Source organism: Cornus florida, unplaced genomic scaffold (assembly GCF_030987335.1).
Source record: "Cornus florida cultivar Cherokee Brave unplaced genomic scaffold, ASM3098733v1 CherokeeBrave_3.0.0_Hap2_Chr02, whole genome shotgun sequence".
Classification (NCBI taxonomy): Eukaryota; Viridiplantae; Streptophyta; class Magnoliopsida; order Cornales; family Cornaceae; genus Cornus; species Cornus florida.
Window position 1 is genome coordinate 34,554,903 of NW_026775572.1, and position 14,266 is coordinate 34,569,168.

At 34.3% G+C, this 14,266-nt stretch overlaps 2 protein-coding genes across 3 annotated transcripts; one reads left to right on the forward strand and one right to left on the reverse strand.

Annotated features, from left to right (window-relative positions):
• Positions 1-554: 554 nt before the first annotated feature.
• On the forward strand, positions 555-2,089 carry LOC132286469 (gamma conglutin 1-like). Its single transcript, XM_059788815.1, has one exon. It carries the CDS (start codon positions 637-639, stop codon positions 1,906-1,908), a length of 1,272 nt encoding a protein of 423 aa, XP_059644798.1. The 5' UTR covers positions 555-636; the 3' UTR covers positions 1,909-2,089.
• A 6,638-nt stretch (positions 2,090-8,727) lies between these two features.
• On the reverse strand, positions 8,728-13,842 carry LOC132294643 (probable E3 ubiquitin-protein ligase LUL4). 2 transcript variants are annotated; one of them, XM_059792565.1, is made up of 4 exons: positions 13,226-13,842; positions 10,137-10,644; positions 9,142-9,244; positions 8,728-8,996 (listed from the first exon to the last, which is right to left on the reverse strand). In XM_059792565.1, the coding sequence occupies exons 1-4, from the start codon at positions 13,729-13,731 to the stop codon at positions 8,980-8,982; spliced, it is 1,134 nt and encodes a 377-aa protein (XP_059648548.1). In that variant the 5' UTR covers positions 13,732-13,842; the 3' UTR covers positions 8,728-8,979. The 2 variants fall into 2 exon arrangements, with proteins under 2 accessions (XP_059648548.1, XP_059648547.1); XM_059792564.1 differs by having other exon boundaries at positions 8,728-8,999; positions 13,226-13,839.
• Positions 13,843-14,266: the final 424 nt, after the last annotated feature.

Sequence of the window (14,266 nt, forward strand, 5' to 3'; positions counted from 1 at the left end):
TACATGTAAATATTATACATGTTACTTAATTTAGGCCTAATTAAAGTCAAGCCCTCAAAAGTTGCGTGTATAGCCCATACATATCTTGGCAATATATGATGTATGAGCTCATAGCCGAACTGCGTGGCAAGTGTGAAAAGTTTGAGACAAAAATACCAAGTGCCACCACATGCTTACCAACTTTTCTTGTCCTCTTATATGAAGAGAAAATGATCATGACTATCCCTAGCTTTACTTGCCAAAATTGGCATGTGGACATACCATCAAAACTTCATAGCTCATCAAAACAAAAAGACGCCCATATATTACTCATGAACAATGACAAACACCAAAATTGTCGTCACTCATTTACGATACGATCAAGTAGAGTCCAAATCCTCTATAATACAACATATTTTTATTATATTACAGTCGAGGGTTCATAATCCTCTTGCTACTCGTGTCAGACTTATGGACCGTCAGATACACTAAAAACGCTGGTGGTATACTGCACCTCACCTCTAGCCAAGTAACCCTCACAAATGCCAAAACTTGCCACACTACATATAGCACAAACCATGCTCACAACCCACACCACACAGTCACACACCACTATTCCATTCTCTCTTGCCAAACCTTTGCTCAACCTATCCTCTAATGGCTCCCACTCTTCATCTTCTTCTTGTCCTCTTCTCTGTCTTCTCTCTTTCATTCGAATCCACGCCCCCCTTCAAGCCTAGCACGCTTGTCTTACCGGTGCAGAAAGACAGTTTCACAAGCCTTCATGTCGCGAACATTCACAAGAGGACTCCTCTCCAATCCATCCCATTTCTAATCGACCTCAATGGCCGGTTGTTGTGGGCTAACTGCGAGCAACACTACCTGTCATCGACCTACAACGCCCCGCTGTGCCACTCGACTCAATGCTCACGAGCCAATAGCAACTACTGCTACAAATGTTCCTCCCGGGCAAGGCCTGGCTGCCACAACAACACATGCGGAGTCCTAACCACAAACCCCATCACGCTTCGCACCGGAGTCAGTGAGCTAGCCCTAGATGTCCTCTCAATCCAATCCATCCGAGGATCGAACCCTGGGCCTATGGTCACTGTCCCGGAGTTCCTCTTTGCTTGTGCACCTTCATTCTTGTTCCAAGGACCGCTACCCAAAAATGTCCAAGGAGTAGCTGGTCTAGGGCACACACCAATAGCCTTACCAACTCAACTTGCCTCTCACTTTGGGTTTAGGCCACAATTTGCTTTGTGTCTCTCTTCAACTACGAATACAAATGGAGTCATTTTCTTTGGAAATGGACCTTACTATACTCGCCCCGGCTTAGATATTTCGCGCCAGTTAGGGTTTACTCCATTGACAATTAGTCCACTAGGAGAGTACTACATACAAGTGAGCTCAATAAGGATCAATCAAAAGCCTGTCCCAATCAACACATCTGTACTTTCGAAAAACAAACAAGGGTTTGGTGGGACAATGATCACCACAACAAGTCCTTACACAATTCTAGAGCACTCAATTTATAGGGCTTTTACGCAGTTCTTTTGCAGCCAGCTCCCGAATGAGCCCCAAGTGACGCCGGTGGCGCCGTTCGAAACTTGTTTCGATGCGAGGAAGTTGAAGAGCACGAGAGTTGGGTATGGGGTTCCTAGCATTGATTTTGTTTTGCACAAACAAAACGTGGTTTGGAGGATGTTTGGCGCGAACTCGGTGGTGCAGGCGCGGCCTGGGGTGGCGTGTTTGGCGTTTGTTGACGGAGGGTTGAACCCGCCTAAAGCTTCGATTGTGATAGGGGCGTACCAGTTGGAGAATAATCTGCTTCAGTTTGATCTGGCAAGGTCTGTGTTGGGTTTTAGCTCTTCGCTGCTGTCCCAGCGCACTTCTTGTGCCAACTTCAACTTCACCTCCACTCCATAGGTATATATAGAGAGAGAGAGAGAAAGATTGTGTGTGTGTAATGTGTGTGTGTGTGTGAGAGAGAGGGGGATGGAGAGCATGTGTTATGTATGTTGGTGTGAGCTTGTGTCTGTGTGTGTAAATTTCTGTTGTCAATAAACTGCCATCTTTGTTTTTGATGGCTGAAGTGTTAGATATTAAATTTGATTCTATTTTTGCCATTATTATTTTATTCTAAGGGTTTTGAGGTGTGTTAATTTTATGTTATTCAGAGTAATTGTCTTGATGAGAGTTAAGACTACTGCTTTAAGTCCATGTGTCAGTGACAGACATGGGACTTAAGTCTACTAAAACCTTTTTTTTTTTTTTTTTTTTTTTGACCAAGAAATTTCATTGATAAATCAGCAGGGTATAAATTTCAATTAATATAGTCTACTAAAACTATATTGATTGAAGTAATTGGATAGTGTATTTGTTAGACATATATATGTTTAAGCCTATATAAATTCACCCACTCTAACTAATTTAATTAAGTGAAATAATTTTTTTCAAATTTTCGTTTCTCTCCACTTCTCTTAATATGTGTATGTTTTTAATCCAGTTATTTTCGACACCAAGAATTTCTTTTTTTTTTTTAAATGTTTTTCAAAATATTGGTTTTGGTTGGCAATGATTAAATATAATATGCATAATTCCATATCCTTCTAATCCCTCTCAGTATAGGGGTCCTTTGGCTCTCAGAGATGGGACCATATTGTCCTCTGTTTAGACCTTTGGTCGTCTAACTATTTGAATTACAGTTTTTTTTTTTACAGTTCACTACTCGGTTTTTATGGGGATCAAGCTAAAAATAGGAAGTGAGTTTCCGCTCTGTTCACGTGTCACTACTAATATTATTCAAGTCTAATTGCAAGTAAGAAATTATTAGATGGCTTTAGATCATTTGACACGTAGTGGATCAGTTCAATCCAAATAATTATTGAAATTTATTTATAATGTATTAAAACATTTTTGTAAGATCATTTTCTTAATTGAAAATTTTAAATTGAATTAATTGACTAAGTATCAATAGACATGACCATTTAATAATTTCTCATTGCAAGCTTTGTTGGACTTTCCTTTACTCTTTGCTCTATGTGCAAAAAGGTTATGGTTAGGGGTGGCAATGGGTCATAATCGTGTCGTTGATATATATGTATTCTACTAAATAGGTAAATTCAAACCATTTAATAATCGTGTCAGGACCCCTCAATATTAACTCGACCTGTTTATTAAATGGGTTAACGTGTTAACCCGTTTATCAAAACGAGACATTTAAGATTCAATCAAATAATAAATACTAGAAAAAATTTGTCACAATTAACCAAAATATTCAAAATAAGAAGAAAAATCATAAGGCGTAGTCAATATTTATGTTAAAACGACTTAACTGTCTATAGTAATTATGTTTAAACAGATAACATATTACATATGTCATATTCATGATTATGACATATTGAGTTAAACGTATATAAATGAATTATACGTGTTGAACTCCCTCAACTCTAACCCGATACGGTTAAGTAAACGGGTTAATTGTGTCGATCCGTTTATAATCCAAATTCATTTAAAGTCAACCTAAACCCGCTTATCTCGTATCGTGTTGACAGGTCGTATCGTAATTTGCCACCCCTAATTATAATTTTTAATGATTACCTTGCATGCTTTGCCTACCGAGATAGCTCTACTTTGGGCCGGTTTGCTGGGCCACTTACAATTGGGCCTCATAGGTCAAGACAAAAATAAAAAATTTTAATTACAATTATTGTTTTCAAAGAATCATCATCATTCATGTCTTATTTGAATATATATATATATATATATGATCCATGAATTATCTGCCTTCATTTCTTTAATAAATTCATCTCATGATATTTTTTGTCTCTCTTTTTGTATCTTCTTTTTTATGAAAATTAAAAAATTATTTAGTTTATTAGTCATAAAACAATTCTAAATAACTCAGGAAACACAAAGTTGTCTTAGACAACTATAAATGATATTTATCTAAAACATACATTTTTTAAATTGAATTCTTAGATTGAAAATTACCAACTAGTCAGATTTTTGTACAATTTCTGATTTTTAAAAAAATAGAAAATTGTTCTCGAAAAACTGCCCTAAACTTCCTCTTTTCACTGACACATCTACAAGTCTTAGTATATGTTCAAACCATATAAATATACTCTCTTTTATTTTCTCGTTGATGGGTGTCACTCCAACCATTGAACCTAATGCTACGTCGTTGTTCTTGTTTATTTTTTATTGTTTAATTTTAAGGCTTAATACTCCACTCAACAAAATATAGTTGCCCTAATAATAGTATTATATTTTATAAAATTTTCCTTTTTAAGTTTTAACCCATTCTAAGAATCTCACACAATAATATCCATTATTATTTTTTTTTCGTGAGTGTATTCATTATCTCTCATACTGTTATGAACCTCTTCATTAGTGTTAGCATCTGAAAAAATTGTTAGAAGTTTAATCAGGTTGATTTTACTAGTTTCTATAAATGTTTTATAAATATAAATATTTTTATTTACATTTTTTTAGTATATAACAATTCTCTTCTTTATAATTATTAAAAAAAAATTATACAACCATAATACAGTGGTTGGATAGTTTCTTCTCGATTTAATTTAGTTTCATTTCAACCAAATACAATCAGACCCTTGTTATTATCAACAAATAGTTTTTTCATTATTATTCTGTTAATATGGTAATGTCTCAAATGCTTTTCTCTCCTTAATAACAAGAAATAACTTTTGGTATTGTGTTACACACACGATTCAAACTTGTGTTACAAATAAAACTCACCCTTTATATAAACGTCCTTCTCTCTAACAAACGCTTAGGATACATAATAATCAATGGGTAAGATTACTCTTTAAAATTCTCACATTAATATGTCACATATTTACAAAATCTTTTTGAATTCTCTAATTTCTAGAAATCTCTGTATAAATTTTTACAAACTCTCATATATTCTAGAATTCTCTAACTTGTTAACACTCCACAATTCTCTACACGAGAAATCTTTAACTTTGTTAACACCCCACAATTTTCTAAACGAGTATGAAATGTAAACCTAATTCTTCACATTTGTCATGCAAATGCGATACAAAATCTTTCTTTGTGCTCACATTTGTCATGCAAACGCGATATGAAATCCTCCTTTGTGTGACATCTAGTCAAATTCAAGAATCTCACATCGAACTTTATTTTGATGCAGCTTTATATCATCTTAGAGATATCAATATTAGTTTCTTGTATTAAATGACATTACAAAATTTGTGTAGCATTAGAAATTGAGTCTTTTATAGTCTCCTCATCAAAGGTAATAACGTGACAGCATCAAAGAAGAGTAGTATGGCTGATACTTTGAGTTCTGAGAGAAATCTGGTATAACTATACATCCTAAAGCTTCGATTGTGATACGGGAGTACCAGTTGGAGAATAATCTGCTTCAGTTTGATCTGGCAAGGTCTGTGTTGGGTTTTAGCTCTTCACTGCTCTCCCAGAGCACTTCTTGTGCCAACTTCAACTTCACCTCCACTCCATAGGTATATATATAGAGAGAGAAAGATTGTGTGTGTATCTGTATGTGTGTGTGAGAGAGAGAGAGAGAAAGAGAGGGGGGATGGAGAGCATGTGTTATGCATGTTGGCTTGAGCTTGTGTTTGTCTGTAAATTTCTGTTGTCAATAAACTGTCATTTTTTTTTTTGTTTTTTTGATGGCTCTAAGTGTTAGATATTAAATTTCATTATATGTTTACCATTATTATTTTATTTTAAGGGGGTGTGTTAATTTTATGTTATTGAGAGTAATTGTCTTGATTGAGAGTTAAGACTGCTACTATAGTCCACATGTTTAGTGCCAGATATGAGAATTGAGTCTACTAAAACTATATTCATTGAAGTAATTGGAAAGTGTACTTGTTAGACATCTATATGTTTAAGCCTAGATAAATTCAGGTACTCTAACTAATTTAATTAAGTGAAATAATTTTTTTCAAATTTTCATTTCTCTCCGCTTCTCTTCTAAAAATATTATTATGTGTATGTTTTTAATCCACTTATTTTCGACACCAACATTTTTTTTATAAAAAAAATGTTTTTCAAAATATTGGTTTTGGTGGGTTAAATATAATATGAATAATTCCATATCCTTCTAATCCCTCTCGCTCTACCTCTGGCTCTCAGTGTTGGGACCATATTGTCCTCTGTTTAGACCTTTGATCTAACTATTTGAATTACAATTTTTTTTTTTTATCACCAATTTGAATTACAGCACTACTCAATTTTTATGGGGATCAAGGAAAAAGCGATAAGTGAGTATAAGTGAAAATTATACTTTCTTCACCTGTCACATGACATGTGAAGAGAAATTATTAGATAATTCTGAATCATATGATATGATGTAGTAGACTAGTTCAATCGAGACCATTACTAAAATTTTTTTATAATATATAAATACATTCTTATAGAACTATTTTTGAATAGTCTTAATTGAATTAATTCACTAAGTGCTAATACACATGACCCTTGCATGCTTTGCGTACTGAGGAAGCTCTACTATTGGGCCGGGTTGCTGGGCCACTTTCAATTGAGCCTCATTGGTCAAGACCCAAAAAAAAAAAAAAATTGTTAATTATATTTATTGTTTTCAAATATCCAACACATGAATTATGTGCCTCCATTTCTTTCTATCAACTTACTCTATTTAATTTTTTAAAGTTATTTTTAATAAATTCATCCTATGTTATTTTTTTTTTTGTTTCTCTTTTTGTATCTTATTTTCTATGAAAATTAAAAAATTGTTTAGCTTATCAATCACAAAATAGTTCTAAATAACTTAGAAAACACAAAACTATTTTAAGAGAACTATAAAAGACACTTATCTAAAACATACATTTTTTTAACTAGGTTTTTATATTAGAAATTACTAACCAATCAGATTTTTGTACAATTTGTTAGTTTTCAGTTCTTAGAAAAATAGAAAACTGTTCTTGAAAAACTGAACCAAACGGGTCCTAAATTTTCACTAGTGCATCTACAAATCTTCATATATGTCCAAACCATCTAAATGTATTCTCTTTTATTTTCTTATTGATGGGTGTTACAACTCATTTTTCTTTATACTTTTATTTGTGACGATATCTCTTCTAGTCGTTCCAACCATTGATTCTAATGCTACATTATTGGTCTTATTTATTTTCTTATTTATTTTTTTAAGGCTTAACACTCTCACTCAACAAAACATAGCTGCCCTAGTAATAGTATTATATTTTATAAAATTTTCCTTTTAACCCATTCAAAGAATATCATACAATAATATTTCTTAACTTTTTATTACATTTTATATATGTATATATAACAATTCTCTTTTTTATAATTATCATAAAATTATAATATATATATATATATATATATATATATATATATATATTCAAAGTATGAAAATGAATTTACTCATGAATTAAGATATGAGATGTTGTGTGGGTGGACGACAATATTCCGAAATTGTATTGACGTTAATAATTTGTTTATAATCAAATACAACTATATTATCTCCAAGATGCCCTAGTTATTATCAACAAAGACTTTTCTCATGTTAGTATTGTAATTTTTCAAATGGTTTCCTCTCCCTAGTAAGAGGAAATAAACACTCGCTACACTTGTGGTAGCATGTTCAACTCATTGCTCAAAGTAATCTTACAAAAAAAACTAGCACTTTATATAAACGTCACTCTATCTAATAGAGTGTTAGGATGCATAATAATCAATGGTTGAGATTACTCTCTAAAATTTGTTCACATAAATATCTCAAATGTTTATAAACTCTTTTCTAATTTCCTAATTTCTAGAAATTTCTATACTCAATAAATTTTTACAAACCCTCTTATATTATAGAATTCTCTAACTTTCTTAACACTCTTAAATTTTCTAGACAACCGAATTCTTCACATTTGTCATGCAGAAGTGATTCAATTTCCTCCTCCGCGTGGCACACCTTCTGGTCAAATTGGAGAGTCTCGCATTGAACTTTATTTTAATGCAGCTTTAAATCATCTTGGGACATTAATATTAGTTTCTCGTATTACATGACATTACAAAATTTGTGTAGCATACATTAATATTAGTTTCTCGTATTACATGACATTACAAAATTTGTGTAGCATTAGAAATTGAGCTTTTAATTTGACTCATGTTACGGATGGTCAAAAAAGCTTGTACAACAACATTACTCTTTTATAGTTTCCTCGTCAAAGGTAATAACGTGACAGCATTATGCCACCATGGCTGATACTTTGAGTTCTGAGATAAATCTGGTATTATATATATATATATATCACCATATTTTGTGTCTTTTGTAACTCATATTCTCCATAATATGTTGTGTGTATTTTATGTGTCTTTTATAACTCATATTCTCCATAATATGTTGTGTGTATTATATATATATATATATATATATATATATATATATATATTAATTAATCCAATTTTGAAACATGTTCTAATTGAATGGATATATCCAGTGCAGCACCACTTTGTTTTTGTGATAGTGCAAAGAGGAACAATGCCAATGCAATTATAGGCATTAACAATGATAAGAATAAACAAAGGCCCTATAGTCTAATGCTACTTCCTCACCTTTCAAAGGAGAAAGTCAAGGGTTTAAGCCCAAAAGAGACAGTCGAGAGTTCAAGTCCAAATATCTATTCCAATAGCAAATCTTCCTCTCTTAAACAATGTAATTAGATGAAGATTTGGACCATTCATGTAATGTTTATGACATTCCCAATAACTATAATTTCTTTTCATCAGCGGAGATGTAATCACACCAAATCAAGAGAAAGGATATATCCAAATTTTAAAAAATAAATAAAAATAAGACAAATGAAAAAATAATCAAATTTTGTACAAAGAAAATGGTGGTTGTTCCCAAATTTGAAACTGTCCCTTAAAGGGCTGTACAAATAGCAACCACCCATTATTTTTTTGTAGTTTCTTTTGTACAAGTATAGGTCTTCCTACTAAACACCCTCCTTATGGTAGTGCTGGTACTGCTGAGAAAACACAAGGAATATATAAGCCAAGACTTGATTATTGTGCAGAATGGGATAGAAATTCCCATGTATATAGAATACAACACAAGAGGCAGACCATACAAGAAATCCAGCATGTACAAGAGGGTCTTTCAGTAATTACCATCATTAACCTTAATCTCGATAAGCTTCTGAATCGGCTCGCGACATATAGGACACTTATTCGACTGGAGCCTCAATTCTTTGGCACAATCACTGCACATACACTGCAAATACAACAATGGTTTTCAAATATTACAAGCCAAAATAAGAGCAAACTAAGAGAATAGCTTTATACATTTTGGTTAAACATTTCTGAGGAGATGATAGATGTTTAAAAAAGAGTAGTATATCGTTCCTGTCATTACTTCCATTTAGGTTCCATTTGGGAATTATTACCAACGGAAAATACAAGTTTAAGCTAGTTAATCATAAAAACAAGTCTCAAGTATGTACGATGGCTGCTCAAAAACCTGTCTCCCAGGATATCTCTCCAATCACATCATTTGCTAAACAATGCTACAGAATTTTTCCTCAGAAAAATCCAGGGGAATAATCTCAAACAAAATTGTTTGGCGTGGAGAGAAACACTTCGTACCATGTCATTATTTAAACAGAAAATCATACCCATTGACAACCGAGACCAGCAAAAACTTTCCGGGCATTCAAAAATTTATAAATAGTGAGAATGTATCAAATTAAAGTAATATAAATTAAGGCCTAAAACAGCTACTGGACTGGAAACCATTCGGTCAGCCATCATGCAGCAGCTCTTACATATGTGCTTTAAGCACTATATCAACCCAGTTCAGTTGAACTCAACCAAACCCCTTGATATTTTGCTGCAACCACCTCCTAAAACGCTGTTTTTTCAATCCCAACAAAGCTACAACCACTTCCTAAAACTAGTTCCACCTCCTTTTTCCCCGGGTAGCTTTACCTAAGCTCAGCACACAGACTGGCTCTTACGAATCAAGCTGACCTCCTTGGCCCAAACAGTAACTGGTCCGGTTTTGAAAACACTGCATCTACTCATTACCTCAAAATATATTCATATCTCAAAATCTTTTATTAAAAAATAAAATAAAATAAAAATTTGAGTCAAAGTGGGACTCTCACCATATGCCTACATGGCAAAACAGTTGTATCCTTCGGCTCGGTCATGCAAATCACACATTCTTTTCCTGAATCATTGCTGTTGATGGTTGCTTTGTCCGAATTGCTGATTCCATAGATCTCATGTAGCTCATAGCGAACTCCATCAACCCACAAAATCTGCTTGATAACTTTCCCATTGAAGTGGCCCTCATTGTTCTTCTCCAAGACAGCTTGAGTGATCTGTGCATGAACATTTGTAGTCACCAGTGGTTTATTAGGCCGCTCATCAACCGCCGTAGATGGTAAACATGACTCCAATGATATAACAAGTGGAAAAACATCTTCAGGAAGAGGCTTTGATAGCTCATCCGTGGAAAAGAAGCCTAAGTCAACTCCAGTTCCTGAAGGCTGACAGAATTTCTGGCCCGATCCTTTCTGAAAGGGAATTCTCACAGACTTATGGATCTCAGGGAACAACGAAGTAAAGGTACAGTTGGCTTCTTCCTTGGCAAAGTACAAAATGGTGATACTGTAATTTTAGAAGAGGCAAAACCAAAAGAAAACATCATATAAATGAAAGTACTAATAAAATCCTGAGCTAGTCAAACGTGCAATAAATTATCAGAAAAAATTGTAAAACTATGTGACAAACCAATTAAATGTTGACCAAAACAAAGGTAATAGACTAACCAGCTTATTCCCCCAGCACAAAACATTTTTAAAAAAAGTAATAATAAGTAAAAAAAACGATAAAAACAGATCATATTCTAAAACTCAAACTTCAAAGTTCAAGTTTGAAGACAATTTATTAGGCAATTACTAAGAAACAAAAATATTGTTTTGAAGTGTTCCACAAAACAGCTCATATTCTAAAACACAAAGTTCAAGTTTGAAGACAATTTCTTAGGCAATGACTAAGAAAAAAAAAAAAAAAAACCATTATTTTTGAAGAGTTCCACAAAACAGTTGAGTTCAAATGTTCCCGAAAAAAAACTAATAGCAAGCTAAGAAGCATGGACACGGACACGAAACAACATAGATACGCCAAAAAGTCAAATTCTAAAAAAGCAGGACACAGACATGGCATGGACACAAATAATAAAAGTATAAATTTTCATTTATAAATCTATTGAGTAAGACAATTATAAACTTTAATTAATTTATAATTTCTATACTACAGTTACATAAGTTAGAAGATGAAACTATTCAAATAACAAAAAGAATATATTATATTATATATGATATTACTATCCTATCTTGTCATTGGAGTTACGTTTTTGTTCATATTACTTACTATGACATGTGTTTAATCTTTAATGTCAAGATTTTAAAGAAAAACAGATTGGAATATATGTGCAAAAATGAGCAACCTAGACATGTACCCATGATCCGTGACTCTACCATAGGCTGCATCCCAAATGCACCACCCCCTTTTCTTTTGGAGAAGATGGTAGCTGAGTTGCATCATAAGGTTGATGTCTGATTTAAAGTGCTTTACCAAGAAATCCAAAACTTGGCTAGCTTAGTGGTAGCAAGGGAGGCATCGAGTAGTAATATCATCGACATCGGCTCCAATAGCGAAGAGGAGGATCCATCAGAGGACTATACCCTAGGGGCTTAAGTACTAGAAACAGAAACTAGATTTAGCTGAGATTTGTGCGTGTATGCACGCACGTGCAGGGACAGATCTAGTATACAACCCGGGGGGCCAATTGCCCCCACTGATTTTTTTTTTTTTTTTAGCATTAATACTACTGATTTTTCCTTTTTGAACTATATACTTATGAAAATTTCATATTGTCCCCCCTAAAATTACAAAAAATTCGCACTATTGCCTTCCTTCACACAAATTCCTGGGTCCGTCCCTGCGCGTGTGCATGTGTTGTGCTTAATGTATTCTTGGCTAAAATGAAAATTGAAAAAATAAATGAAGTTTTTTTTTTCCTCTTATTCTGTTTAATTTTATCACATCCTAAAATATCAGGGCATGACATTCCTCCCCACAAAATCCATCAGATTCATAATAACCTCATTTACCTCTTCTAAGTGACAGTCTTTATGCTAGTAATTCAACTTCAACAAAATAAAAAAGCACTGTGTTTTTCCCTGAAAGAAAAGGGGCATTAGTATCATTCAAGTAACTCAATGATCACTAAAGTATATCCTCATCCAAAGTTTCAGGAAAAACATAAAAGATTCTCCCACCATTTTGGTCACTTGACTAAAAGATGTTTAATAGTTGTCAACACATAACACGTTACAGAATAAACAAGATTTTGTGGATCTGAGATGATGGATTAATAAGGTTCAACTCTGACTTGGAACTAATTATCATGAAACACCACTTATCCAGTAGTATACCATGCTTAAAAGATACCAATTTGAAGCATCCAACTCCCTTCAGTTACCAATTTCACCAGACAAACTGAAGCGCAATGACTTGAGCATAAGTCCAACAACCAGCTGAAGTAATAAAAGAATAAACTAACATAATTAAAAGTAGTGTTCCCAATCATGGTGTATCGTTGCCCTGTTCGTAATCATTTTTCAAGGGTCCGATACCGTTACACACCCCCATGAGCCGTCCGGTTTACAATGCAATGATCAATAAAGCCGTGGATCCTCACTGTTATGGATCAATAAAGCAGATCCTTTTTCTCATTCAGAACTATCTACTGTAATGCCTCTATCAAATCATAGACTGCAGGGAACACCCACATCCTTGTTCCTAATGGTCCAATAAAGGATCTTGCAGCCGTCTACCCAAATCGACCGACCATCAATATCTTCTAGTCACTGAATTTTAACAAACAAATTATAGTCTTTATCCCTATAGCATTATTTCCTGCTGTTTACCTGTTCTGCCCCATGTAAATTAGTTCAAATTCGGAAAACAATTTACAAAGGATTACAAAACCAATTAATTTTTAACAAAATCAGCATCAGATACCAAACCCCATTGCCCAATACAAAGCACAACAAAAAAATCAAATTACTAAAACACAAAGGAATTTTCACATTACACACAGAAATATAATCTTTCAACTATATAAATTCGTACGTGTCAAGATAAGCATAAAACAACCCGTATCATAAACAAGATCTGATACCTTCCATCGACGGTGGCATCGAATATGAAAGAAACCAAGTGGGTGTCTGGATTCTCGTCATCCGATTCAACCCTTATTGTATCCTTATGAACATTCGCATCATTCTTGATTCTCTTCGTACTCTGATGATCCACATAAGGCGGCGGAGATACCAGCTGCGATGGCCCCGCCGGAGGGGTCCACCCACTACTCATATTGGAGTAATACGGATTGTAACTGGACTGACCCACCATGGGTCTAGCGTAATTGGAGTAATTGTGGGCATGGAATTGAGGAGGGGGTGAGGGAGAAGGGAGCGTAGGATAAGGATTTTGAGGAGGGGGGTTTTGGGGCGCATGATAAGGAGCGTTCGCCGCGAAGGCATAGGACGGTGGCGGCGGTGACGGTGTGGGTGGTGCTGGAGGAGGGTTTGAAAATGGAGGGTTGGATTGAGGGAGAGATGGGTGTTGATGGTTGTGGTTCTGGCGGCGGTTGTGTCTTCTTCTGGAACTCCATGAAAGGCCCATGTTTTAGAGAGAGAATATGTAGAGAGAGAAATTAAATGGTGGAGATGTAGTACGGAGTAGTTAATTGTTGACGTCTATGGGTCTTTGACGATCATACAAAAGGAAACTTTTGAATATGTCGACTTTTGGTAACAAATTTATAAAAATGTTTTTTTTTTTTTTTTTTTTTAAATAACTTTTTTCTTTTTAAAATACTCCCTTAACAAAATGAGATTTAAAAAGCTTGGAATTGAAGCCTTGTATATGATTAAAATTATAGAAGCATGCCCTCGGGGCTTGACGGAGTTAGTAAGATAACGACATGAAAATGCTCATGTCCCAGGTTCGACTGAAATTATTGTTGAGATGTGGGGCTGTCGACAGCATTTCTGATTTGTAGCTTGGAGGAGGTCTAAAGGGGCCTTACCGAGGTAAGTTCCGGTACCAGCAAAAAAAAAGGAAAAATTAGATTTTAGTGACCAAACCTAAACAAAATTGCTCTAGAGTGACCATAAAGTATGAATAGTCACCGATGATGAAATTTAATTGCTAGTAA

Coding starts and splice junctions, on each gene's coding strand:
- LOC132286469 (XM_059788815.1), top strand. CDS start 637: ATGGCTCCCACTCTTCATCTTCTTCTTGTCCTCTTCTCTGTCTTCTCT.
- LOC132294643 (XM_059792564.1), bottom strand. CDS start 13,731: ATGGGCCTTTCATGGAGTTCCAGAAGAAGACACAACCGCCGCCAGAAC. Junction 10,645..13,225: donor GATGCCACCGTCGATGGAAG/GTATCAGATCTT, acceptor CTAAAATTACAG/TATCACCATTTTGTACTTTG. Junction 9,245..10,136: donor TTTTGCCATGTAGGCATATG/GTGAGAGTCCCA, acceptor TTGTATTTGCAG/TGTATGTGCAGTGATTGTGC.